General features: G+C 38.2%; 1 protein-coding gene across 1 annotated transcript; it reads left to right on the top strand.

Moving 5' to 3' along the window:
• The first annotated feature begins 359 nt into the window (after nt 1–359).
• LOC112639639 lies at nt 360–1,160 on the top strand. Its single transcript, XM_025414299.1, has one exon. It carries the CDS (start codon nt 360–362, stop codon nt 1,158–1,160), a length of 801 nt encoding a protein of 266 aa, XP_025270084.1.
• Nucleotides 1,161–26,128: the final 24,968 nt, after the last annotated feature.

Below are 26,128 nucleotides of genomic sequence, written 5' to 3'. Positions count from 1 at the left end.
GCGCCCTCGGGTGGGCGACAAGGTGTGGAAGCGGGAACGCCCCCTGTCCAGCCGCGACGACGCGTTTAATGCCAAACTCGCCCCTCGATTTGCGGGGCCCATGGAAGTACGCAGGATAATATCCCCAGTCATCGTGGACCTACGCGACGAACACGGGAAATGGCATCGGCATATCCACGTACAGGACCTGAAACCACAACCGAACATACCAGAAAGTCCTCGGGTGGACGAGGATGACGCATAATCCGGCAAAAAGCCACCGACCACGCCGAAGTACCGCCAGCTTGGAACGTTCGGACGAACGCCGTTGCTAGGGAGTTTCCCTTAGAACCACGGGCCCTCTACTGCCCGACCTGCGGATGGCGGACCGCCTACTGCCCGACCTACGACCACCGGTCCAGCTACTGTCCGGCCTACGACCGCCGGTCCAGCTACTGTCCGACCTACGACCACCGGTCCAGCTACTGTCCGGCCTACGACCGCCGGTCCAGCTACTGTCCGGCCTACGACCGCCGGTCCAGCTACTGTCCGACCTACGACCGCCGGTCCAGCTACTGTCTGGCCTACGACCGCCGGTCCGGCTACTGCCCGACCTACGACCGCCGGTCCAGCTACTGCCCGGCCTACGACCGCCGGCACCGCGACTACCCGACCTGCAACCGGACTCCGCTACTTCCACTGGAACCACGGGACACCCCGAGCCATCGGAAATTCCGCGAATGAATCCCCTCCAGGAGCAGTGCGACGAGTATATAAGGCCGTGCAACCGCGTGCGGATTAATAGTCACCATGGACCGACGCGAGATAGACGAACTCTTCGGAGTCATAAGCTCAAGCTCGGAGTCCGAGACAAGCGGGCCTACTACCACGCCGACCACGACGCCATCAACGCCTGCCAAGCCGCCTCCAGCGGTCCCGAGCCCGGGACGATCCCGACGACCGCCGCGGCCCGGGACATCCATCCAGCGGTCCGACCAGGCAAACCGGAAGGCAATCATCCTGACGACGCCGCCGGAGATCAAGCCACGCCGCCGCGGAAGAATCGCCGCTCTAGCCGACCCCCGGTCGGCTACCAGCCGTCCACCAGCTGCCAGGAACACCACGACTTCGGCAGCCAGGCCACCGACCACCGGAGCGCACACCTCCACCAGGGCTCCTAAGACCCGGTCAACAAACACCGGGCCGCCTACTGCCCGGCCCACGACCGTCGGACCGCCTACCGCCCGGCCGGCGAACCCCGGCCCGCCGACTACCCGGCCCACGACCACCGGCCCAGCAATTACCCGACCTGCGACCGTCGGATCGCCCACCGCCCGGCCTGCCACCGCCGGACCATCCACGCTCGCCGGACCCCCCGCCACCCGACCGGCCACCGCCCGACCCCAGACCGCCAGGCCACCTATCACCGGGACCATTCCCGTCCGCCTGGGCGACGGGACCGTGGTCGAGGTCCCCGCCGGATCGGCCATCATCGGGCGGAGGTATAAGGTCCGCACCGCGTCGGGCCGATGGGTGATCAGGTTTCACCCCGACGGTCGCCCCCGAGCGGCCCGGCGCCTCGACGGGCCCCCCTAAGCGCGGGGTGGTGTGACGATGCTGTCGTCACTGTAAATAATTCTTGTAAATAGTAATATTAAGTTGTTCTCTAGTTCGTTCATGTTCATTTGTTTATCGTGCCAAAACTTATAAAATAAAGACGTCAATTATAGTAAGTTCTCGAGTAAATTCCTTACTCGACGCCTATGGCGCCCACCTGCGATCCCGCCTATGTTTCCCCACCGTCCTACTCCCTCCTCGACGCACGCGAGCATGGGGGGCTCTCGAGCCGTATAAAAGCCGGCTCGCACGACAGACCGGCACCTTATTCCTTTCCAGCTTCCGACCAGCTCTGAATCTCAGGGAATAACCGAGACATCTTGACTCCTGACCGTTCCCGCCGACGGAGACGGGCGTGACCTCTCCGCCGCCTGGGTTTGCCCGGCATTCGGCTTCCTGACCGTTCCTGCCGACGGAGACGGGTGTGACCTCTCCGCCGCCTGGGTTTGCCCGGCATTCGGCTTCCTGACCGTGCACGCCGACGGAGACGGGTTTGACCTCTCCGCCGCCTGGGTTTGCCCGGCACTCGGCTTCCTGACCTCGCACGCCGACGGAGACGGGTCTGACCTCTCCGCAGCCTGGGTTTGCCCGGCACTCGGCTTCCTGACCGTGCACGCCGACGGAGACGGGGCTGACCTCTCCGCCGCCTGGGTTTGCCCGGCACTCGGCCTCCGCGCACCGCCGCACGCCGCAATCGCGACACGCTCGCCGAACGAAACCGCGACCGACCGTCTAGGCTAAGTTTACCGTAAGCGTCCGTAGGTTAAGCTAGAGGAATAATTAACTGCGTAGAATAAGTTAGGTATAAGCTCCGCTTAAAAATAGTTAGGTATAAGCTCTGCGTAGGCTAAGTCAACCTGGATAAACTAGCTACCAATAAAGACCTGTTGTTTATAAAAGAGGATTCGTACGCTTGACTCTCCTACCTACTCCCGAATCTTGGCACCGGCGAGCCAGTCCGTGGCGCACGGGATAGGCCGTACCGTTACAACCCGGATGCCGGGTGATTGACGTACCGCGCGATCTCCCGAAACATGTTCGGTCAAAAATACGCGACATCAAGTTGCTGGTACATTTTCTCTACGCCCAAATGTCCGGCCTGAGGATCGTCGTGTGCCTCGCGCAAGGCCTCCCCGCCTCCAAGATACGGACTAACAGGGGCGCCCGCGACTTTCCAGCGCTTATTAGATAAACTTATCGGACCAGAAATGGAACCACACCCGTTCGCGTATCTTGATGACATCGTAGTTGTAACGCCAACCTTCGAAAAACATTTGGTATGGTTAAAACGCGTATTGGACCGGATTTCGGCTGCCGGTCTCACAATAAACCCGGAGAAGTGCGAGTTTTGTCGCTCGCAGGTTCGTTATCTGGGGTTTGTCGTGTAAAGGGACAGCTTAACCGTAGATCCAGAGAAAACGCGCCCGATAATGGAATATCCACCACCAACAAACTTGAAACAGTTATGTCGTTTCCTGGGCATGTCATCGTGGTATCGACGCTTTATACCGAACTATTGACGCGTCTTTTGAAAAAAGGAAAGCGCTGGGAATGCGGGGAAGACTAGTGTCGCGCCTTTGAGCAGATTAGGTCTCGTTAATTGTCGCGCCTACATTATTGTGTCCGGATTTTAACATACCGTTCGTCGTGCAGACCAACGCGAGTTCCGTCGGAATTGGTGCTGTTTTGACGCAAAATATTGACAACACGGAGCACATCATCGCGTTCGCGAGCCGTGCGCTGTTGAATCCCGAGAAGAAATACTCGGTTACGGAACAGGAGTGTTTAGCCGTAGTTTGGGCCATTAAAAAGTTCAGGCCATACTTAGAGGGATACCAATTCACGGTGATTACAGACCATAGCAGCTTGCGATGGCCCATAAGCTGAAGAACCCGACAGGTAGACTCGCGAGGTGGGCGTTAGAGCTCCTCAAGTACGACTATAACATTGTGCATCGAAAAGGTGCCCTGCATCATGTACCGGACGCGCTATCGCGTATGTATGAGAGTGACACCGAAGTGACGACGATAGCAGTCGCGCAAATAGATCCCATCGCGAATACAGCAGACGCGTGATATCGTAAGGGTTTTGGAGAGGTTTCGGACGGTCATAGGCATTTTACGGATTGGCGGATCGTGGACGGACAGCTGTATTATATGAGGCCCAAACCGGTAGTATCGGAGACATTAGAAGATCTCGACCGATGGAAGTTGGTGTTGCCGTCGGAGCTGCGCGGGGAGGCCTTGCGCGAGGCACACGATGATCCTCAGGCCGGACATTTGGGCGTAGAGAAAATGTACCAGCAACTTGGTGTCGCGTATTTTTGACCGAACATGTTTCGGGAGGTCGCGCGGTACGTCAAAAGGTGCGATATCTGTCAACGCACTAAAGTAGAACAGGCTAGCCCCGCCGGTCTTATGGGATAGCGCGTAATCGAAGGGCCATGGACGGTAGTCGCTGCCGATATCATGGGTCCGTTCCCGCGTAGTAAGTCCGGTCATCAGTATGTTCTCGTGGTTCAAGATCTTTTTACTAACAAGGAAAGGGTCGGAAGTGTCCCCCTCCGATTTTAATGAGCTTTGAATATGTTGTAGTCTAGATCAAAATAGGAGACACGTATTTTTTATAAGTGCTGAGTCGGCCGTTAAGGGGGTGAAACACCTTCTTGAAAAAAATCGATTTTTTCATTTCTCAGCGGATACCGTCGAAGCGATAAGAGATATAAACAAAAGTTTCAAATAAAAGTTTTATGGTCTTTAATGTACTTCAAAATCATGTAATCAGATTTGTCGAAAATGTCATATTTTTCGAAATCCCCCCCCTCCCTTTTAATGTTTGAAAATTTTTAAATTTGTCTCATAACAAAACTTATAGCTCATTTAACGACAAATTCAATCATATATAATAAAGTTGTATTCCGAAGTCATTATATATATGTATATGGAAATATTACATAAAATACCGTACATAATTATTGCATACAAGAATAACAAATATTCATGGTTGATATCGGTTACAAAGATGATGATCATGAAAGAAATGATTTATACAAAGGGATTTTTTACACCATGCGCAAGAAATTACAGCAATTTCACCGCAAATATCACATGTTGGTTTTAAATTAGTTTTGAAACAAAAATCTACTGGTGTATCAAATTCTTCTGGTTTCTTTTCTAAATAACCACTTTTATACCATGCATATTTGAATAAATTTTTAAACCTTGGTGATGAAAATTGATTATGTGTTAATGATTGTAATTTTAAAATATTGTTTCTTGAATGAAGCTTGACGTCAAGATCTAAAAGCATGATGGTATCTGAAAAATGTCTAACAAAATTTTTCCATAAACGAAAACCGAATACATCTAAAGGTTGTATTTTTCCCGTTGCTCCAGCTGGTATAGTTAACAAATTAATATTGTCTATAAAATCTGGTTTGTTTCTTTGAATTATATCAGGACAATGACCAGTCCAAGAATCTAATAATAACACTGATTTTGGTCCAACATTTGGAAAAAACACTTCTTTTATCCAGATCTCAAAATGATGCGATGTTAATTTTCCAGATTTTGATGCCATGACAAAGATATTATTATCTTTAAACATTGTTTCTTTTACTATTGGACCAAATGTTCCAGTAGGTTCTTTTAAAACAATAAACAGAGGCGATAATAATCTACCATCAGCTGAAACAATAGGTTGTATAGTATAACTATGTGTAGTTGCTGATATGGATTGTACTATGCGCTCTACTTTTTTAATACCAATAGGTGATAGTGAACGACCGGAATGAAATTCTAATTGAAATCCACTTTGGTCCGAATTATATACATTTTCAATTCCATATTGTATAATAGAAGATTTAACATTTTCGATAAATGACTTGCTTCGTGCTTCTAAATCTTTGTCTGACGCTAAATTTTTTTTTGTTATAAATTTTGTAATTTTTCTAGATACGATATTATGTGCAAGCTTAAACCTTTTTACCCATGATAATGATGCTGTAAACCCAAGTAGATTTACTTCCTTCTGTGCGCGAAGAGCCCATCGAGCAATATCAATGTCATGAATAATTATTCCCTTTTCAATACCTTCATGGAATTTATTTAACGTATATGTTGAAATTTCTTTCAGTTTATCAAATCTGTTGCCACCTTGATTTACTTGCTGCTCCCATCTTCTTAATTGACGTAATGACGTGACTTTCCGAAATCTATTTCTTATAGATGCAAGAGTTCTTGACTTTTTTGTTCCACTTCTCCATAACTCTACTGCATTTCTTTTATATTCTATTGGTACAGAATCCGCAACACATTCAATTTCTTTTACAAAATATGTGTCTTCTTCTCTTTCTTCATCAATTACAGGTTCTACTTCAGGTATATCAAATTCGTTTTGAAAATCTAATGATGATTCTTCATAAACTTCAAACGCTTCTTCATACATTGATCGAAGCATATTTTCCATCATGTCTTTTGTTTCATTTTCATCTGTTGTAACAGGACTTTCTGGGAATTCCCCAGTCATATACAGTGCAGTGTATAGCAGTACTGCTACATTTCTTGGATTAAACATTATCTAAAAAAATTATTAACATTATGTATATTTGTTTTATAAATATTAGCAAAAAAATACTTATTAGCAACAAAAATATTTTATTATTTAATGCGTATTAATAATTTGTTACGTTTTCCGAGTTTCATGAAAAATAGAACAGTTTTATCACATAACTTAAATAAAGTAATAAAATATTAATTATAATTTAAATACATTAAAACAAAACAGATAAACCGCAATTTTGAATGAAGTGTAAGTAAAAGCAAAAAACTATAAAAGTTTTAAAAATCGAAAAAGTACATACATACTGTATTGTTGTGTGCGTGGGGCACAATTGTTTTTTCAGGATAACGGCTAGTCTTGTTAATTAACTCGAGCACTTGTTAATTATTTGATAACTGATTTGTGACTGTCCGCCGCTTCTAGGCGGTGGCTTTTAACGCCTCCGGTTCTGAACGATTATCGGAGGAGGATCGCGCGGTGGCATGACCAAATAAAATCATTGGTTATTTCTAAAGTGGCGTGATCAAAATGCAAGCGAAGGAAGTCCGAAGACTTCCTCGCATTTTATTGCAATTCAGCGCTATTTCGAGAGTGATTTCTTCCTCTGTTTGATGACTTGGCCGTGTGATACTGGCTGTATCAGCACTTCGGGCAGCTGACTTTCTTATCGCGACGCATTTTTTCGCTCGCTTTATAAGTTATAATCCTTTTAATTATTTTCTTATATATATAAATATATTTACTATCGCGCTCGCGTATATTCGATAGACGCTTTAATAGTAATATGTGTTCCACTGCACGCAGTTGTTAATAAAATAATATATTGCACCAACTCATTTCGCGAATGCGACATCTGTTTATTCATAGAATTGAATCTATTAACATCGGCATCTGATCAATAATTTTCCTTGTCCGACTAGTTTTATTTTTCATGCATTAAAAACATTACTTTTCCATATAAATTATATGTATATTTATTGTCACATAATATAGACATATATTATAATTATAATTATTATATAATTTATAATTATATTTATAAATATAATTTCTATAATTTATAAAAATATATTCTCATAAATTATTTATTGCTAATTTATGGTTGCCTCTGTGAGTTTGCGAAGAAAAATGACTGTCGCTGTGAATAACGAGCGTCATAAGGCGGATAAAGCGGGCGTATAGTAGTGTATAGGGATATTTTTAATTTATTTCTGAAAAATGTGACTTCGGAATACAACTTTATTATATATGATTGAATTTGTCGTTAAATGAGCTTTAAGTTTTGTTATGAGACAAATTTAAAAATTTTCAAACATTAAAAGGGAGGGGGGGGGATTTCGAAAAATATGACATTTTCGACAAATCTGATTACATGATTTTGAAGTACATTAAAGACCATAAAACTTTTATTTGAAACTTTTGTTTATATCTCTTATCGCTTCGACGGTATCCGCTGAGAAATGAAAAAATCGATTTTTTTCAAGAAGGTGTTTCACCCCCTTAACGGCCGACTCAGCACTTATAAAAAAATACGTGTCTCCTATTTTGATCTAGACTACAACATATTCAAAGCTCATTAAAATCGGAGGGGGACACTTCCGACCCTTTCCTTGTAAGTGGATTGAGTGTAGCGCAATACAGGCCGCGAACGGTCAAAAGATTTGCGAAATGATGAGTGACGTCATCTCGCGTTTGGGCGCGCTGAGGATTTTGCTGACGGACAATGGAACGGAGTTTATTAATCGGACTTTGAAAGCGTTCGCGGACGAGCATGGAATTACCCACACGACCATCCCTCCGTATCACCCGCAAGCGAACTCCGTGGAGCGCGTAAATCGAGTACTAAAGACGATGATAGTAGCCTTCCTAGAGCGGGATCATCGAGAATGGGACCAATACCTTAAAGATTCTTCGCATACAATACCGCACATCATTCATCCATAGGCGCGTCACCAGCTTTGTTAAATCTTGGCCGCGAGTTGTCGCCGTCAAATTCGTTGCGCGCTCGGAACACGGAAACCGCGGAGGTCGAAACACGGGATCCCGCGGAATGGTCGGAGCGAATGTAAAATTTGCAGTCATTGCAAGCGTGGGTGTCGGAGAATTTGAAGCAGGCGTACCAAAAGCAGTCGTTGCAATATAACCTTCGACGACGCGACCGTACTTTTCGCGTAGGAGATTTAGTCTTGAGACGGCAACACGCATTGTCGTCTGCGGCGCAAAACGTAGCCGCAAAAAAATTGACACCGAAATTCCACGGCCCGTTTAGGATTAAAAAGCGATTGTCGCCCGTAGTATGCGAGCTTGCGAGTTTGGCCGTAGTCCCGGTTGGAAAAGTTCATGTTAAAGATCTAAAGCCTTATCACCCTCCTGATCCTTCATAAATAGCTACCGATGGACCTGATGGATGCGGAGGCAGTGACCAGGATCAACCTGGAGGAAGTCTGGCGACTGTTGGGAAGCCGCTACCGCGGGAGGATGTCGGGCTCGTCGCAGACGAGCCCGACATCCTCCCGCGAAATTGCGGTGGAGACGATCCCGGCAACCAGGGAGTGGGCCTCCCAAACAGAGGAGCGCCACGGGACCGCCCGCGGGACCGACCGCTGCTGGAATTGCCAGGCGGTCGGCCACCGCTACTCGGGATGTCCCCATCCCAAGGACTCCCGCCCCTTCTGTTATGGGTGCGGGCGGTCCGGAGTAACTATGAGGGTCTGCCCTCGCTGCGGGGAGGATTGGCGCGACCTGGATCCGTACAGGCCGGAGAGCAGCCACCACGTCGGCCGATTTAACCGCGCAGAATGAGGAGAAACCCGGACTGCGACCGATCAGCCCACGAGCCCCGGCCGGGAGACCCGTCGGGTCGAGGACCCCGCACTTGCTGTCGCGGAGGACCTTGGAGCAACAAGAGGCGTCGGTTTTTTTTTTTAAATAAATTATCTTTGTAATTTACTTCGGAGTGTACCCGATATTCTCACCCCTTTCCTCTGCGAGTTACTTGCGAGCGTGCGCCGACTATCATTTAGTGTACTCGTAATTGCGTTCCGTTATTCGTCGTTGTATCATGAGCAGTGACTGGCCAAGACCGACCCGAGAGAGGAGCAACCCTGGATGCCGCATACGCGGCTTGTCGTCTGGAAGACTGACCCAGAGTATAAGGTAGAGTACTTAGGCGAAGTTGATGGCTGTCGACGTTCGGCACAGCCAAGATCTCCTCGATCCTCCCCGGTGAAGGGGGAGTTGTGACGTGACGCCTGTGCGTGGTTCGTTACAGGGGCAAAGTGCCCGATCGAGAGAGTCTTATTCGGGACCTGCGTCCTTCCGCTATGACGGAGGAGCGGTCCTCTTTTGCGATTTCTCTCTCATGCGTTTTCTTTTTGTGTACGCGCCTTTGCGCTCGTTTTGCGTTTGCGTTTCGTGTTGGCCTTTTCAGCGGATTTGGTATCGTTTCGTCTCAACCGGTCGTCGGGAGGAGGACAGTGGACAGGATGTGAGGAGATGCAGTGAGGACGGGGGTTCCGCCGACTAGAATGGAGCACATCAGGTGAATCAATTTTGTTAATTCATCTTAATTCAAATTTGTTCGCTGCTGCGAACACATGTCGGCCCCCCCGATTTATTTCTTTTAATTACCGCAGCTCGGAAGAGGAGGCTCAAAGAAACTTAGAGAAGATGCGCACTCCACATGGCAACATCCCCGTGGGAGACCTCAATTCGGAGCGGCGTCGCGAGGACCCCGACCGGAACCGGCCCTACACTCGGGGCCGGGAGTAAAACGGGAGTCACCCTGTGGAGATCACCGGAGGATTTCCCGAACCCCGAGGAAGTCAGGCGGGGCAAGGGGCGTTTGCTGCCGAGAGTATTTCTCTTTGCGGCCGAGAATTTCCGGGACCCATACAGCAGAACACGGCCGTGATAAGAATCGGCCCGTGAAGCCCGTGAACGGCCCTGCGCCAATTAGATTCGGTGAGGAAAATCGGGCGAACGTCGACGTTTCTCCCGCGAACCTCACGCACCTCACTGTTCGGCGGACTAGCGACGCAAAAGGACGCAGATCCTGTTGAGAATACCGAGAGCTTTTTCTGTTGACGATCTTCGAGGACCATTCTGGTGAGACGAACGATCTTTCCGTAAGGCCAACAATTTCGCTGCCGCTCTGGTGAATTGTGTCGGGCCCTCGATTTTACGTATCAGATAATATCAATTATTCGCGTTTGTCGCACGTGGCCCATACGCCATTAACGTCTCCGTTTTTTCGCGATTTTGGGAAACACGCGAATAATAGAAGGGCCGAGCGATTCGTCCGAGCTTTTGTTGCAGGACCGCTGCTTCCCCGGGAAACGCCTCCAGTCACCGTGTCATATTTCGCGTTGTCGTATATTGTAAATTGTCCGCGTTTTCGTGAGATCTATCGTCGTTGTGTGCTTATTTCATCGTTATTAGCATAATCTGTGCGTTTCGGCTGTCGTAGTTTGTCGGAAAATCTTTATGTTTCGACCGAAACTCGTCCTATTAACGTGACGTCGTTGTATTGCGCTGTACGCCCTGCCGCATTCCATCGCGCGGGGCTCGCAAAGTATCGATTGCTATCGGGTAGATCTCGGGCGGGCGAGAACAGTATCGCGGGTGCGATTAATTGCCGCACCCTCATTAACCCGTCGGCTAATAATCTATTTGTCTTTCCCGGCTTTTCACAATAGACACGCATCGACCGCGTGATCCATGCTCTGTCTCGCTCGCTCTTGATCGCGGCCGTGCGCATCGATAGCTATCCTTGTCTCGCTCACGGGACTCGCCGCCGTAATATAAGACGCCGTAAATAAAACAAATTTCACCGAATTGCGACTGGTTGTGCGCGTGAAATTATGTCAAAATGGCAACCATATGATTAAATACATTTTTTATTTTATTCGATTTTCTTTTCTCGACGAAATATATGTTACGAATTTTTATGATTACTATTAGTTTTCTCTCAGTGTTCTCGACTTCCTCTCCCCCGCTCTCCGCGAACTCCACGCTTCTACCGACACCGTTTGCGTGAGGTACCGAGATTTCGGGCCGTCACGATCGGCCTTCCGATTTTCTTTGCGATTAATTAGCGTTTCGCGCGGCGCGGATATTCGCGCCTGACGCTCAGAAATTCTTGTTCTTTTTTTTTAATGCGACCGTCGAGTCGACGGAGGGTGATCATGCCGAAGGTGTGCCGTGGATCAACACCATCGGTCCTCTTAATAACTTCCCCGTTCAGAAAAAAAAATAAGAAATTTCACGGTCACAGTACATAAATAATCTTTTTATGCATAATCATAACTTGTATGAATAGATTACTTGGAAGAATAAGGTTTAGATGTTGCATGGAAGTAAGGAAAGAGTAACATCATATTTGTAAAATTGGAAATATATTTGAAGTTTTGGGAGGATGTACTATATATGTTGATGCTGCCTTATAAAATAATATATATTGCGATACGCAACAAATTTGTATTAAACTTTTATGATGATTATATTTTATTATTTACTCATTACATATTATATATATATATATATATATATATATATATATATATACACAGGGTGAGGAAAAAGTACCGGGACACCTAAATAACTTCTGAACGGTTTGAGATATCGGATTGAAATTTACAAGCTTACAATGGTATCACACAATCTATCACATAACACCAAAAACGCCCATTTTGATACCCCCGGGGGGCGAGGGGGAGGGAGAGCGAGAAAATTTTAAATGGAATGTAGGGGCGAGTGAGGATTCGTTTGAAAGAGCTTTTCGAGATGAGAACAACGCGATGTCGCCGAGGTCTCTACGATTTTTTTTCGCAGAGTTATGATCATTTAAATATTGAGATTTCGCAGTAGCGGAGGGCCCACGACGAGGACGTGAGAAAGACTTTCCGCGGACACGTGTGGATAAAATTGCATGTAGGAAGGCATGTGAGGTGTGCGTGCTTGTGCAGTAATTAACGACTCCAAACCACCTCTGCTGTGTGCGTGCGTGCGTGCGTGCGTGTGTGTGTGTGTGTGTGTGGGTGGGTGGGTGGGTGTGCGTGTGTGTATGTGTGTGTGTGTGTGCAAGGCCGAGGATGTAGTATGTAATTAACTAAGGCAAGTATAGGAAGGTTTATATCAATTGTTCAAAATGTGCACCGTCAACTGTTTGACAACAGGCTATCCAATGATAAAAAGATGAAACGGCATTTTGAATGTAATTATGAGGGATAAGAGCAGCTTCCTGATGAATCCGATTTTGTAATTCATCCAGATTTTGTGGTTTCGTTTTGTAAACTCTTTCTTTTAAATAACCCCACAGAAAGTAGTCGAGAGGTGTTAGGTCAGGCGATCTAGGAGGCCACTCGATAGCTCCTGTCCTACCTATCCATCGCTCAGGAAACATTGTGCTTAGATAATGACGGACGTTCCTTACGTAATGCGGCGCAGCACCATCTTGTTGAAACCATGTGTCCTCAAAATTGTCCTCCACGATAGCCTGTATTGCTGGAATTATTTCATATCTTAGCATATCCTCGTACTTCGCAGCTGTTAAATTTCCATCGATGAAAAATGGACCAATGAGGGCATTATTGAGAATGCCTGCCCACACATTTAATTTTTGCGGATATTGCGTGTGTTTCTTCAATCCAGTGAGGATTTGCGTCAGACCAGAATCTGCAATTGTGCCGATTAACGTTGCCATTTATCTGAAATGTTGCTTCATCTGAGAAAACTATGTTTGATAGAAAGTTAGGATCCTCGTCTATTCTTTCCATCATCAACTCACAAAATTCAATGCGCCTATCAAAATCATCCTCATTTAGCTCTTGCACAAGATGGGCTTTATAGGGATGAAATTTATTATTTTTTAATATTTTAAGAACAGACTTTTGATCGATGTCATGTTGCAGAGCTACTTTACGGCTTGAATCATGCGGATTTTCGATGAAGGATTGTAAAACATCTAATGATTTTTCTTGATTTGTTGCTGACTTTGGCCTACCTAATACTGGACGATTTTTAACACTTCCAGTTTCGTTGAAACGCCTTATCGTTCTCTCAACTGTAGATCTTGAAATGGCAGTATCTTCATTGCGAAAAGTTTCATTGAAAAGCTGTCTCACATCATTGTACGATCTCAATCGATCGCCCTAGCCTCTCATCATCAAAAGAGATATGCGCTCTCGTTCAGAAAGACGTAACATTGACTGAAGGGATAAAAATGGGTCAAACTAAATAAACTAATACTTGGATATCAAGTGTTAAAACTTATTGAAAAGACAGCGAAGAGTAAAAATCACGAATCGTGATACAGTAAACTGTGATGAATGTTCAATAAATTAACTCGGGAAGCGATAATCGAACAGAACTTGGGTACGATCTGAGATTGAAATCAATTTCAATCGCGTTCGTGATCCAAACTTCGAGGAAGAACCTGGAAACGAAAAACTGAGAGCACATGTGCTATCGATAAATGGCACTGCTACGGTTTTGGGAATAATTTATGCACACGCACATCCACCCACCCACACACACACACACACACACACACATACACACACACGCACGCACGCACGCACGCACACAGCAGAGGTGGTTTGGAGTCGTTAATTACTGCGGAAGCACGCACACCCCACATGCCTTCCTACATGCAATTTTATCCACACGGAAAGTGTCCGCGGAAAGTCTTTCTCACGTCCTCGTCGTGGGCCCTCCGCTACTGCGAAATCTCAATGTTTAAATGATCATAACTTTGCGAAAAAAAATCGTAGAGACCTCGGCGACATCGCGTTGTTCTCATCTCGAAAAGCTCTTTCAAACGAACCCTTACTCGACCCCACATTCCATTTAAAATTTTCTCGCCCTCCCTCCCCCCCGCCCCCCGGTGGTGTTAAAATGGGCGTTTTTGGTGTTATGTGATAGATTGTGTGATACCATTGTAACCTTGTAAATTTCAATCCGATATCTCAAACCGTTCAGAAGTTATTTAGGTGTCCCGGTACTTTTTCCTCACCCTGTATATATATATATATATATATATATATATATATTTATGTAGGGAGGCAGTTTTCGGGACGATTTCTGTCACGAATCGGTAGTTTTGAGGTCTTTTGACACTTTTCAGGTCGGTCCTGAAAGCTATATATGTTGATCGGCAGTTTTGGGGACTGTCCTTGAAACTACCGTTAAGTCAATTTTTTATATAAAGTCCTTAAAACCACCGCAACATATATAATTTTTATACTATAAATGTAATAATTGTTATTATTTACAAGGTAAGCTTTATATAAGTTATATATATTTATGAACAGTTTAATTACAATACTAACTACTTAGAAAATCATATATAAAGTAAATATACAGTCTCTTAATACATAACATTGATCAAGTCCTTATAACTACCGTTACAATATATATAATATATAAATAAATGGTTAAGGTAAAATTACAATTTTGGTTTACATTTTTTCGAAGGAAAATGATTAAGAATGCTCCAAATTGGGATTAATATAGGACATGTAATTATTCCTATGTTAGAAATTAAATGATCTGAAAACTGCCATTCTGCTACTATATATAATTCTGAAAACTGTCATTCCGCTATTATATATAGACCCGAAAATTCCCATTTGTGCAAGTTCAATACTATCGATCTTCTACACGTGATTTAATTAAATGCCACTGATTATGAGCTTATATTACATGTTTTGCTTTATATATGATTATTAATATGTCGCACTATCAGTTTAATATTAGTGACAACTTTAGCTTTAAATATCAGTTTTTAGCAATCTGTGGAACGAAATCGGTTATTTAAATGAAAAAGAAGGATTTACTGAAGGATTTACTGAAGGAAACTGAATTTAAATTCAGAACTTGAGAATAACAAATCACTATTTGTCTAAAATGGTCAGATCTCTGTCAAAGTGATCATTTAAGAAATATTAATAATTTTGGTTTTTTCTTGTCGAAAACTAAACGATCTGAAAAGTGCCATTCCGTTACTATATAGACCTGAAAACTACCATTCCGTTACTATATATAGACCTGAAAACTGCCATTCCGTTACTATATATAGACCTGGAAACTGCTTGTATGAAAAACTTTAATAATATTGAGATGGTGTAATATACATATAAAAGTAATAAATATTTTTAAACAACATAATAATTTAGTATCGAGCACTAAGAGCCCATAAACGCGGTTGGCAATGCGTAAATTTTTACGAACATTAATTGTTGGCGAAAAATTTTATAAGACATATGCACATATGCCAGGTTATAGATTCTCTTGGTTTGAGACTTTTATAACAACCCCTTTTACCCCCCTGGAGAGATGTAGACAGGAAAAATATCGGGGTAAAAATTTACGCATTGCCAACCGCGTTTATGGGCTCTTAGTGCTCGATACTAAATTATTATGTTGTTTAAAATACATAGAGCCGAATTATATACCAATTTATTTAAATATTTTTAAAATTTAATTATGTATCTCCTTGGTGCATCAGTTTTTTACAGCGAATTCTATATTATACTGGAATGTTCATTTTTAAATAGAAAAATATAAACTAAGAGAGAGAAAAAAAACTATTTCTATCTTTCTCTAACACAGCGTAAGCGTATTATATATAGCATGTTATATATAACTAATTAAAAATAAGATAGAATAAAAAAGAAAACTTGCTACTATCTCTTCTATTTTCGTGTCCGGTTTTTCATAATGCACTGATGCCAACATAATATAAGGTTTATTGATTTTTTGTTATACATTAATTTTATTATTTTATGCACTTTTATAGAATTTTTACTTGTTTTAGTATTTACATTTTTATTTATTTATTTTTTTTTGACAATAGAAAATACAAAGAAATATTTAAAACTTGATTTAAAATCCCATGAAGAACATGAATCTTACAGATTTGAAAATATTTTAGAGATTTTAAAATTTTATACAATAAATTTAATAAAAATATTAATAAAGTAACATATTACATCTTATTACATGTCACAATAAAAAAATAATCATTTAATGATAATTATATTTTTCATAAAAGTTATTATTATTGATAGAATTTTATTTTTTTCAGGAAATATAAAAGAAATATCATTTTACTTTTTTTCAGGATATATTATAGAGATGTTGTCAAAAATGTTTTATATTAATACTTTATGTCAAACCAAGTTTATTTATCACATACATTACATATTTTTTCTGAATCAATCAATTATATGTAATACTTTGCACAATCTTATTGCATATCATATTATCATAGTCTTATATATATCACAAAAAAAATCTTTTTTAAATTTTACAGTTTGTTTCGCAAAACAGTTAATTCGTAGATCTGACAGAAAAAAATTATATTGTATTTAATATAATAAAAAATAAAATTTTAAAAAAGTAAATCTTATCCGGTATACATATTTTTTCTGGATCTATTAACTACAATATATTTTGCAATCTTATACAAATCTATTACAAGAAAAAAAATCTCTTCTATTATAAACTTCTTTGCAATTTCACAAATACTGCAAAGAATTATTTTCTTAAAAAATAATTATTGCTCAAGATATTAATATAAAAAGAATAGAAATTTATAACTTGACATAAAATTTGTAAATAAATGTATTTAAATTCTATTATCTTTTTCTAATTGATAATTGTTTTTTAACTCAAAATTATAAGAACAATGATTTCCGTTATTTTCTAAAACTGGATTTGGATATAAAATTCAGTTTCCATAAATTCTTTTTATTCAAACAACCAATTTCGTTACACAGATTGCCAACCACTGATATTCAAAGTTAAAGTGGATCATGTTAAATTAAAAATGCGTCATGCTGATAATACACTATAGAGCAAAACATTTAAAAAGGACTCCATAAGACACTTAAATCATGTGTAGAAGATCGAAAGTATAAAAGTTCTTGCTCATGTGGCAGTTTTCGGGTTTATATATAGTAGCGAAATGGCAGTTTTCGGATCCATATGTTGTAGCGAAATGGCAGCTTTCGGGTCCATATGTTGCAGCGAAATGGCAATTTTCGGATCGTTAATTTTCGACAAGAAAAGACTAAAATTATTAATGCTTCTTAAATGATGAGATTTGATCATTTAGGACGAACAATGATTTCCGTTATTCTCTAAAACTGGATTTGGATATAAAATTCAGTTTCCATAAATTCTTTTTGTTCAAACAACCGATTTCGTTACACAGATTGCCAACCACTGATATTCAAAATTAAAGTGGATCATGTTAAATTAAAAATGCGTCATGCTGATAATACACTATAGAGCAAAACATTTAAAAAGGACTCCATAAGACACTTAAATCATGTGTAGAAGATCGAAAGTATAAAAGTTCTTGCTCAAGTGGCAGTTTTCGGGTTTATATATAGTAGCGAAATGGCAGTTTTCAGGTCCATATGTTGCAGCGAAATGGCAATTTTCGGATCGTTAATTTTCGACAAGAAAAGATTAAAATTATTAATGCTTCTTAAATGATGAGATTTGATCATTTAGGACGAACAATGATTTCCGTTATTCTCTAAAACTGGATTTGGATATAAAATTCAGTTTCCATAAATTCTTTTTGTTCAAACAACCGATTTCGTTACCCAGATTGCCAACCACTGATATTCAAAGTTAAAGTGGATCATGTTAAATTAAAAATGCGTCATGCTGATATACAGTATAGAGCAAAACATTTAAAGAAGACTCCATAAGACACGTAAATCATGTGTAGAAGATCGAAAGTATAAAAGTTCTTGCTCAAGTGGCAGTTTTCGGGTTTATATGTAGTAGCGGAATGGCAGTTTTCGGGTCCATATTTTGTAGCGAAATGGCAGCTTTCAGGTCCATATGTTCTAGCGAAATGGCAATTTTCGGATCGTTAATTTTCGATAGGAAAAGACTAAAATTATTAATGCTTCTTAAATGATGATATTTGATCATTTAGGACGAATAATGATTTCCGTTATTTTCTAAAACTGGATTTGGATATAAAATTCAGTTTTAATAAATTCTTTTTCTCCAAACAACCGATTTCGTTACACAGATTGCCAAAAACTGATGTTCAAAGTTAAAGTCGTGGATCATGTCTAACTCATAGTGCGACATGTCGATAATTAAATTTAATGCAAAATATTTAAAAAGAACTCCATGAGATATTTAAATTATGTGTAGAAGATCGAAAGTATAAAAGTTCTTGCTCAAATGGCAGTTTTCGGGTCCATATGTAATGGCGAAATGGCAGTTTTCGGGTCCATATGTAGTATCGAAATAGCAGTTTTCAAATCTATACATATTTAGTAGCGAATTGGCAGTTTTCAGATCTATACACATTTAGTAGCAAATTGGCAGTATTCATGTCTACATATAATGGGATGCAGTTTTCAGGTCTGTATGTAGCAGCAAAATGGCAGTTTTTAGGTCTATTTATAGCAGTGGAATGGTAATTTTCAGATTATTTTGTTCAATATTGGAAAATGTTTAAAGTAAGATAAACCAAAACTGTAATTTTCCTTTAATCATTTATTTTTCTGTATTCAAACGGCAGTTGTTAAATTCATCGAAATTTTGAGTAAAATGTTATATTAGGTATTATATTATAAGACCTGAAAACTACCCTAACGTACAATTTATTTTTAACAAAATGGTACATTTCAGGACTTGCACTTTTATACGAAATTTTTACTTAATATTGCATTTTAGTAATTTATTACATTATCAATTAATGTAATTTGTTATATTCAATTGCAAAAAACTCAAATAAAATAAATTATTTGCTTTTTTTATTGAAAAAATGGACGGTCTGAAAACTGCCTTTTCTCTAAAGAATAATTCGGTAAAATGGCAGATTTAAGGACTTATGAAAAAATCATATATAATTTATTAATTTTTTTATTTTACTATACAAAATTGATCAAAATCTACTAATTGGTATCAAATATATAGAATATAATCGTTAAATAAAAAGATACTTGCTGTTTTAATTAAAAATATAACTGACCTGATAACTGCCAATCCATACATATTTCAAAATATTTCGAAAAATATTGATTTATATCAACAAAAAAGTCTTCCAAACATAATTTACTTCATTATTATACACAAAAATCACGTTTTTAAAACACGTCCTGAAACCTGCCTTTCTACATAAACATATATATATATATATATATATATATCTGTTTATGTTTCCGAATTTTTAACTTCTTTTTTTTCTCTTTAAACCTATTAATGGCTAAGTTTCACTTTAAATTTCATTTTGTTTAAGATAGAAATCTAATACAATGACAGAATTGCAGCATGTTTTATTTTAATTAAATCTGAATTTCTAAAATTTTCTTTGATCCTTCATACGTGAAACAAAATTTTACTTTATAATAAATAATAATGCAATAATAATGAAATCTATAATAGTAAATATGTAATGATAAAAACTTAATTAAATCAATAATTTTGACGTATAATATATAGTAACATACCGGATGGCAATTAATAAATGATTTAGTAGTACAAAAGTGTAGTTGGCCCAGAAGTGCTAAAAATGCATATATATTTTTTGCAGAAAATATAAATAAATTTTACAAAAAGATGTGAAATCCTTCCAAAAAAAACCTTACAAAGGTAAAAAAAATATGCCAAGTACATAAAAAATATTCCATCTTGTATGCAATAAAACGTTTAATAAAAAAATACCCTTATAATAAATAATTTATAAAAATTTTCCCTCAAAAAATATATATAATTTTCCTAAAAAAAATCAAAACTAAATATGAAATCAATGATTAATTAGCCAAGTACATTGAAGCAATTGATAAGGATTTTTAATTTGATATATTTGTCACAAATTCAATCTTGCATTTATATATTAGATTCTCGACAAAATAAAAATGAATTTCAAAATAAGTTCCAAGTAAATTTAGAACTAAAAAAATTAAGACCAAAACAACTTACAAAAACTTGGCATGCTCCGGGTCGTATTATAATTCACATATTTCTATAATTGAAATTAATTACAGGTATATAATTCGCAAATTTTGTAAAATTATATGTACTATTTATAATGTGACCCGAGCACGCCAAGTTTTTATAAGTTGTTTTGGTCTTAATTTTTTTAGTTCTAAATTTACTTGGAACTTATTTTGAATTTCATTTTTATTTTGTCGAGAATCTAATATATAAATGCAAGATTGAATTTGTGACAAATATTTCAAATTAGAAATCCCTATCAATTGCTTCAATGTACTTGGCTAATTAATCATTGATTTCATATTTAATTTTGATTTTTTTAGGAAAATAATATATATTTTTTGAGGGAAAATTTTTGTAAATTATTTATTATAAGGGTATTTTTTATTAAACGTTTTGTTGCATACAAGGTGGAATATTTTTTATGTACTTGGCGTATTTTTTTTACCTTTGTAATATATTTGTCCACAACTAAATACAGAATTTCCAGCCTCTACAACAGCATGTTTTAAACTCAGGCCTTGACTTTTATGAATAGTCACACCATAACTTAAACATATAGGAAATTGTTTTCTTATAACAAACACTCTATCCATTACTTCAAATTTAACGCTTATGCGTTCTATAATATGTTCTATTCTGATAACACTATTTTTATTTTTTCTACTTCATTGTCTATTGCACTACGCATAATTGATGTAATTGTACCAATTGTACCATTTACAAGACCTAAACTAACATCGATATTTCTTCTAACCATTATACGTGCACCTAATTTTATAGTTATAATTCTTGCTAATCCAGCTGTTCGGGAACTATCATCATCATCTTTACTTAATATCTTCATAACTTTTTTCTTTAAATATGATGACGCATTCTGCTAGATCTTGAGCAACAGTTCTATTTCAAGTTCTATTTCATTCGAAGAAATACGATTTAACATTGCAGTATTCAAAACATCATATAATGCACAAGTTGGCATTAAACAAACTGTATCTATTGATAAGCTTTGCAAATAATCACATAATTCTTGTAATCGTTCATCACAATTAGTTTCTTTAAAATTTATTTTCCTATTTTCTGAAATAGTTACATCTGTATCTGTTACTGTTCCAACACGAATTCTCGTTAATATATCTCGATAAGAATTATCACCTTGTTGTCGCACATTAATTTGTAATTCATAACTAAATAAAGTCATCATAGCTAAATAAAGTCCATAAATTTACAGATCCCATTGCACCAATATACTTTTCAATTTTTAGTTTAGATAATTCAATAAAAGGCGGATCCTCAATAAAAGGTGGAAGTTGTAATAAATCTCCAGAAAGAAGTATATGTTTTTTGCCGAACCATCTATTATCACAATCGATTGAATATTTCTGTTAATCGAAGATGTATATACATTAAAGTGATATTTGAAATCATTGAAACTTCATCGATAATTATTAAAACAACATTCTTAAGTTCGTCTCGTATAATTTTAAGCACTATATCAGAAAGTTGTTTATATTTGGCAGTATGGCCATGTTCTACTGGTAACTGAAATAATCTGTGAATAGTAAGTCCATCAATATTAAAAGCTGCTATACCAGTTGGTGCAGTTACTGCTGTATCTTTTCCTATATACTTTTTGATCCAGAATCTAATAGTTTTTATCAAAAAACTTTCCAGTACCACCCTCATCACCCTTACATAAAGTCTAAGAATTTCATTATTTTCATCAGATATGCCAGCAGTAATTCTATCAAAGATTCGTTTTTGATCAGTATTTAATTGCGTCACCATTTCATCGACATTAACTTCATCAACTTTATTGCCAATATCTTTAAAGTCTTTCATAGCTCCTTCAACTTTGATAGGAACACATTCTAATGCACCATTATCAAGGCAGTCGTTTTATCTTCATCTTTTGTAATTTCTGATCTTTTGTAATTTCTGAATTTTTTTCTCAATTAATTCTTGAATATTATCCATACCTTGCTGAATGTCAGTTATTCTTTCGTGATACTGAAGAGCATCTTTCAATTTAAATTGTATTAAAGAAAATGCTTCTGCATAACTATCACATTCATTTTTTAATTCAGTAATATCTCTCCAAGGAAATAATAACAATAATGAGAAATAGTAACGCTCTGGCTGAGTGTGCACTTTGCATTTGTAATGATAAGATATCCACGTTTACGTTTTTTTAAATATAAAGATTCATCAAGCACGTAATACTCTAATGTCTTAGAGATTGGTTTAGTTTTCACAATATCATACCATTTTGCATAATCATATAAATTAGTAGATTCTAATTCTTTAGGTCTGCTTGAATAATATGTATCAATTAAAGAAGGATAAAAAATATCCACAGAATCTAATATTTCAATCTCTTTGCAAGATTTAAGTTTTCAACTCCTAATCATATTTACATCTAACCATCTTATAGTCGTTTCCTTGTCAGTATCATATAATGGTATTCCTAACAAAGAATCAGCAGCTTCAAGAGCTCCACATTCCCTATAATTGAACATACGCATTCCAATATTCCAAAGATAATTTCTTAATGATTTTGTTGAATTTATCTTTTCAAATGTATTTTCGGCGTTATTGCTCTTCTCTGCTTTAGAAACATATTTCGTAGCATACCAAGTCAATAATGTAGATTCTTCACCTACAAATTGAATATCCATGTTTCCTTCCCAAGCAGTAAGAATAGCTGGATTATAATCATTAATATTAATTTCCTTTTTAGATCGTGGCAAATCGTATAGTCTGCTTTTTGTTTTCAACTTTCTTCTATCCGCTATTGAAACAGCAACATCTCTAAGTTTCAAAGTGTCTGTTATGGGTCGTGAAAAACCAAATCTGCATACTTTCGAAAAACTTATTTTAGTTTTTTTGCTACGCAAGCAGTAATTATTATCAAATCAATAATAAATAGTAAAAGGCAGTAAAGAGCCAACGCAGTTGTAGGGCGTGGATAAAATAATTTCCAAGGCAGCAAATCAATTTTAACAATCCTTTCGCTTTATTCCAAACGTTTCAGACTCAATTCGAGCCTTCTTCAGTGAATCTAATAAACACAAAGAAAAGATAAATAAATCATCTAAGGAAAAATTAAAACACAATCTCAATAAATGCAAAAAAGAGGAAAAAGCATAGTCACATGTATGCATGATCTATAAGAGCGACGCGACTTCATCAAGGCTGGTCCATCTGAGAAAACACGATGCAAAAAGCTCTCTCAACGGTTCAAATGATGTTGAGATTGCGATTGATGATGAGAAAGGTGGTAATAAGATTACATATTTTAATGTTCCATATGTGAAGAACATATCAGAGCGTTTTCGATATTGCGTCAGAGATCTCGATGTCAGGCTTTCTTACACCGGAATAAATACTTTGCGCAAATTTATTAAAGTCGGCAAGGACTGTTTACTGAATGATTCTCGTAGTAATATTGTATATAAAATTAATTGCACAGATTGCGACGCCTCTTACGTAGAACAAACAGATCGCTTGTTAAGAACGAGAATCAAGGAACATAGAAGGAATTTTACGTCCGTCATTGCAGAGCATAGAGCGCTTAATCACACATTTGATTTTGATGATGTCGAGATTTTGGATGAGGAAGCGTTTTTAGGAAAAAGACTCATTTCTGAAATGATTTATATTAAGCGCCAAAAAAATGCGTTGAATCTCCAAAGCGATACTGTAAAATTAAATACTTCATGCCTATCGATAGTTGAAAACATGCCCAAGATTTAGCGAGTTGTTTTTCGGTTTGACTGGCTTTGTCCTTTTATTATTACCGACCATAATATGACATTATTGCCGTTGCTGTTTGAATTATCGGCCTATTCGATTTTGAACTTGTCGATTGTTTCGTTTCGTTTTTGCTGGTCTGTCTCTTGTCTGAGTGAGTGAGTTGCCTTTAATTAGTGTTAATGAATTTCTCTTTTTTAAGATTTGTGACTAGTTTTGGTTTTATTTTGTTAGTGCATCGCTCTTCGCGCTTTGTACCGTTGAGAGGGCTTTTTGCATCGTGTTTTCTTAAATGGACCAGCCTTGACGAAGTCGCGTCGCTCTTATAGATCATGCATACATGTGACTATGCTTTTTCCTCTTTTTTGCATTTATTGAGATTGTGTTTTAATTTTTCCTTAGTTGATTTATTTATCTTTTCTTTGTGTTTATTAGATTCACTGAAGAAGGCTCGAATTGAGTCCGAAACGTTTGGAATAAAGCGAAAGGATTGTTAAAATTGATTTGCTGCCTTGGAAATTATTTTATCCACGCCCTACAACTGCGTTGGCTCTTTACTGCCTTTTACTATTTATTATTGATTTGTTAATTTAGAGGAGCCTTTAACTTTGTTTATTTTATAGTAATTATTATGTTTATGTCGTTGATGTGTATTTACACGTCGATATAATTCAGGTGATAACTCTTTATTTAGCATTCTACAAGTGGCATATTTTAAGATAAAAGATGCAATATCCTTATTAGATGATGTGCCAATTATCGGGGCATCTTTTATCTAAATTAATAAATGAAAATGTTGCATACCTCTACCTATTCACGACGCCAAAAATAATGAGTGACTTCTCCGATTGGATTATCAGGTCAACAAATAAAATCAAGCATAGCTTTAAATTTATTATTCACGAATCTCGAAGTTGATACAAGATCGAAAGCAATAAGTTCGTTTGCAGATTTTTGATTGGCAGTTGGTTCATTCATCTCTCGAAGATATTCTATCTGTCCATAACCACTCACTGAGAGTAAGAAACCAAGTAGCAGGTCCATAATTACATATCATACAGTGCAAATTACTTCTAGGTATTCTTCAATATTGTTCTGTATTCCGTAACTTGGAAAATATAATGTTTAAGTTAGATTCAAGCTGCTGATTAGATAATTGCTCCAAATAAGAAGCAGCTGTGTATCTTTCACGAGGATTGGTAATATTCATTTTATGAAATATTCCACTATTTAATTGTCGCATATTATTATCATGTAATAAATAGAAAAGATATATGAAAGTTTAATCTAAATTGCGAGTGTTGTGACATAAGTCTCATTTTAATATATTCAAAATCAGTTATACGGACACTTCTAGTTTCATGCTGTCCATTCACACCATATGGATATAAATCAGAGAAACATTTTATATCCAAATCTTTAGTGCGATTATCCAATGGAACATCTTAAATTTTTACCATTTGATAAAGCATAGTTGCAGATTCATTTATTCTTTTTTCATACATAGGATATATTGTAAATTGTTCATAATATTGATCTGTTTGCCACATTTGAGTCAATAATGTCTTGTATTTTTCCTTAGAAGTGTTATTTTTTCATTTTCTTCGTTATCTTTCTCTAAATTTTTGTCATAAAGTTCTAAAAAATCATGCTCTTGAAACTTTACATTTTGTAATTCAGAATGGAACAAATTTTCAGGAGATATTGGTAGTATAATATCTGAATATACAGGGTGTATCAGAGCGACCGTATCAGGCTGGTATTTCGAAAAATACGCATTTACTTGAAAAATGTTCCGAACAAAAGTTGTAGGACTTTAAGGGGCGCATTACATAGCATGGTTAGTGTGACCTTGCATAGTGTTGTTAAGGACAAATCAATTAAAAGTTTTTAAATGGAAACCCCTATTTTTGATTATATATTCTTATAGCTGACCTCGAGAGCTTTCCAAAACACTATAATAAAGTATTTCTTTATTGAGTACTTTTCGAGTTATGAGGCTTGAAATCATTTCTTAATTTTACATAAACCGTAAAATATCTTGTGAAATATTCATTTTTCGATTATCTTACCTTAATAATTTTATGTACAAAATAATGAGAGAAATCAATTGATGTAAAGAAAAAACATAGTTGTTTTTAAGAAAAAAAATATGTAATTTGCAATTAACAATTACATATTTTTTTTTAAACAACTATGTGTTTTTTACACCAATTGATTCCTCTCATTATTTTGTACATAA

The sequence above is a fragment of the Camponotus floridanus genome, unplaced genomic scaffold (assembly GCF_003227725.1).
Source record: "Camponotus floridanus strain SB8 unplaced genomic scaffold, Cflo_v7.5 scaffold8, whole genome shotgun sequence".
NCBI lineage: Eukaryota > Metazoa > Arthropoda > Insecta > Hymenoptera > Formicidae > Camponotus > Camponotus floridanus.
Note: the sequence above shows the minus strand (reverse complement) of the source record. Positions and strands in the feature narration are given on the sequence as shown.

Coding starts and splice junctions, on each gene's coding strand:
- LOC112639639 (XM_025414299.1), top strand. CDS start 360: ATGGCGGACCGCCTACTGCCCGACCTACGACCACCGGTCCAGCTACTG.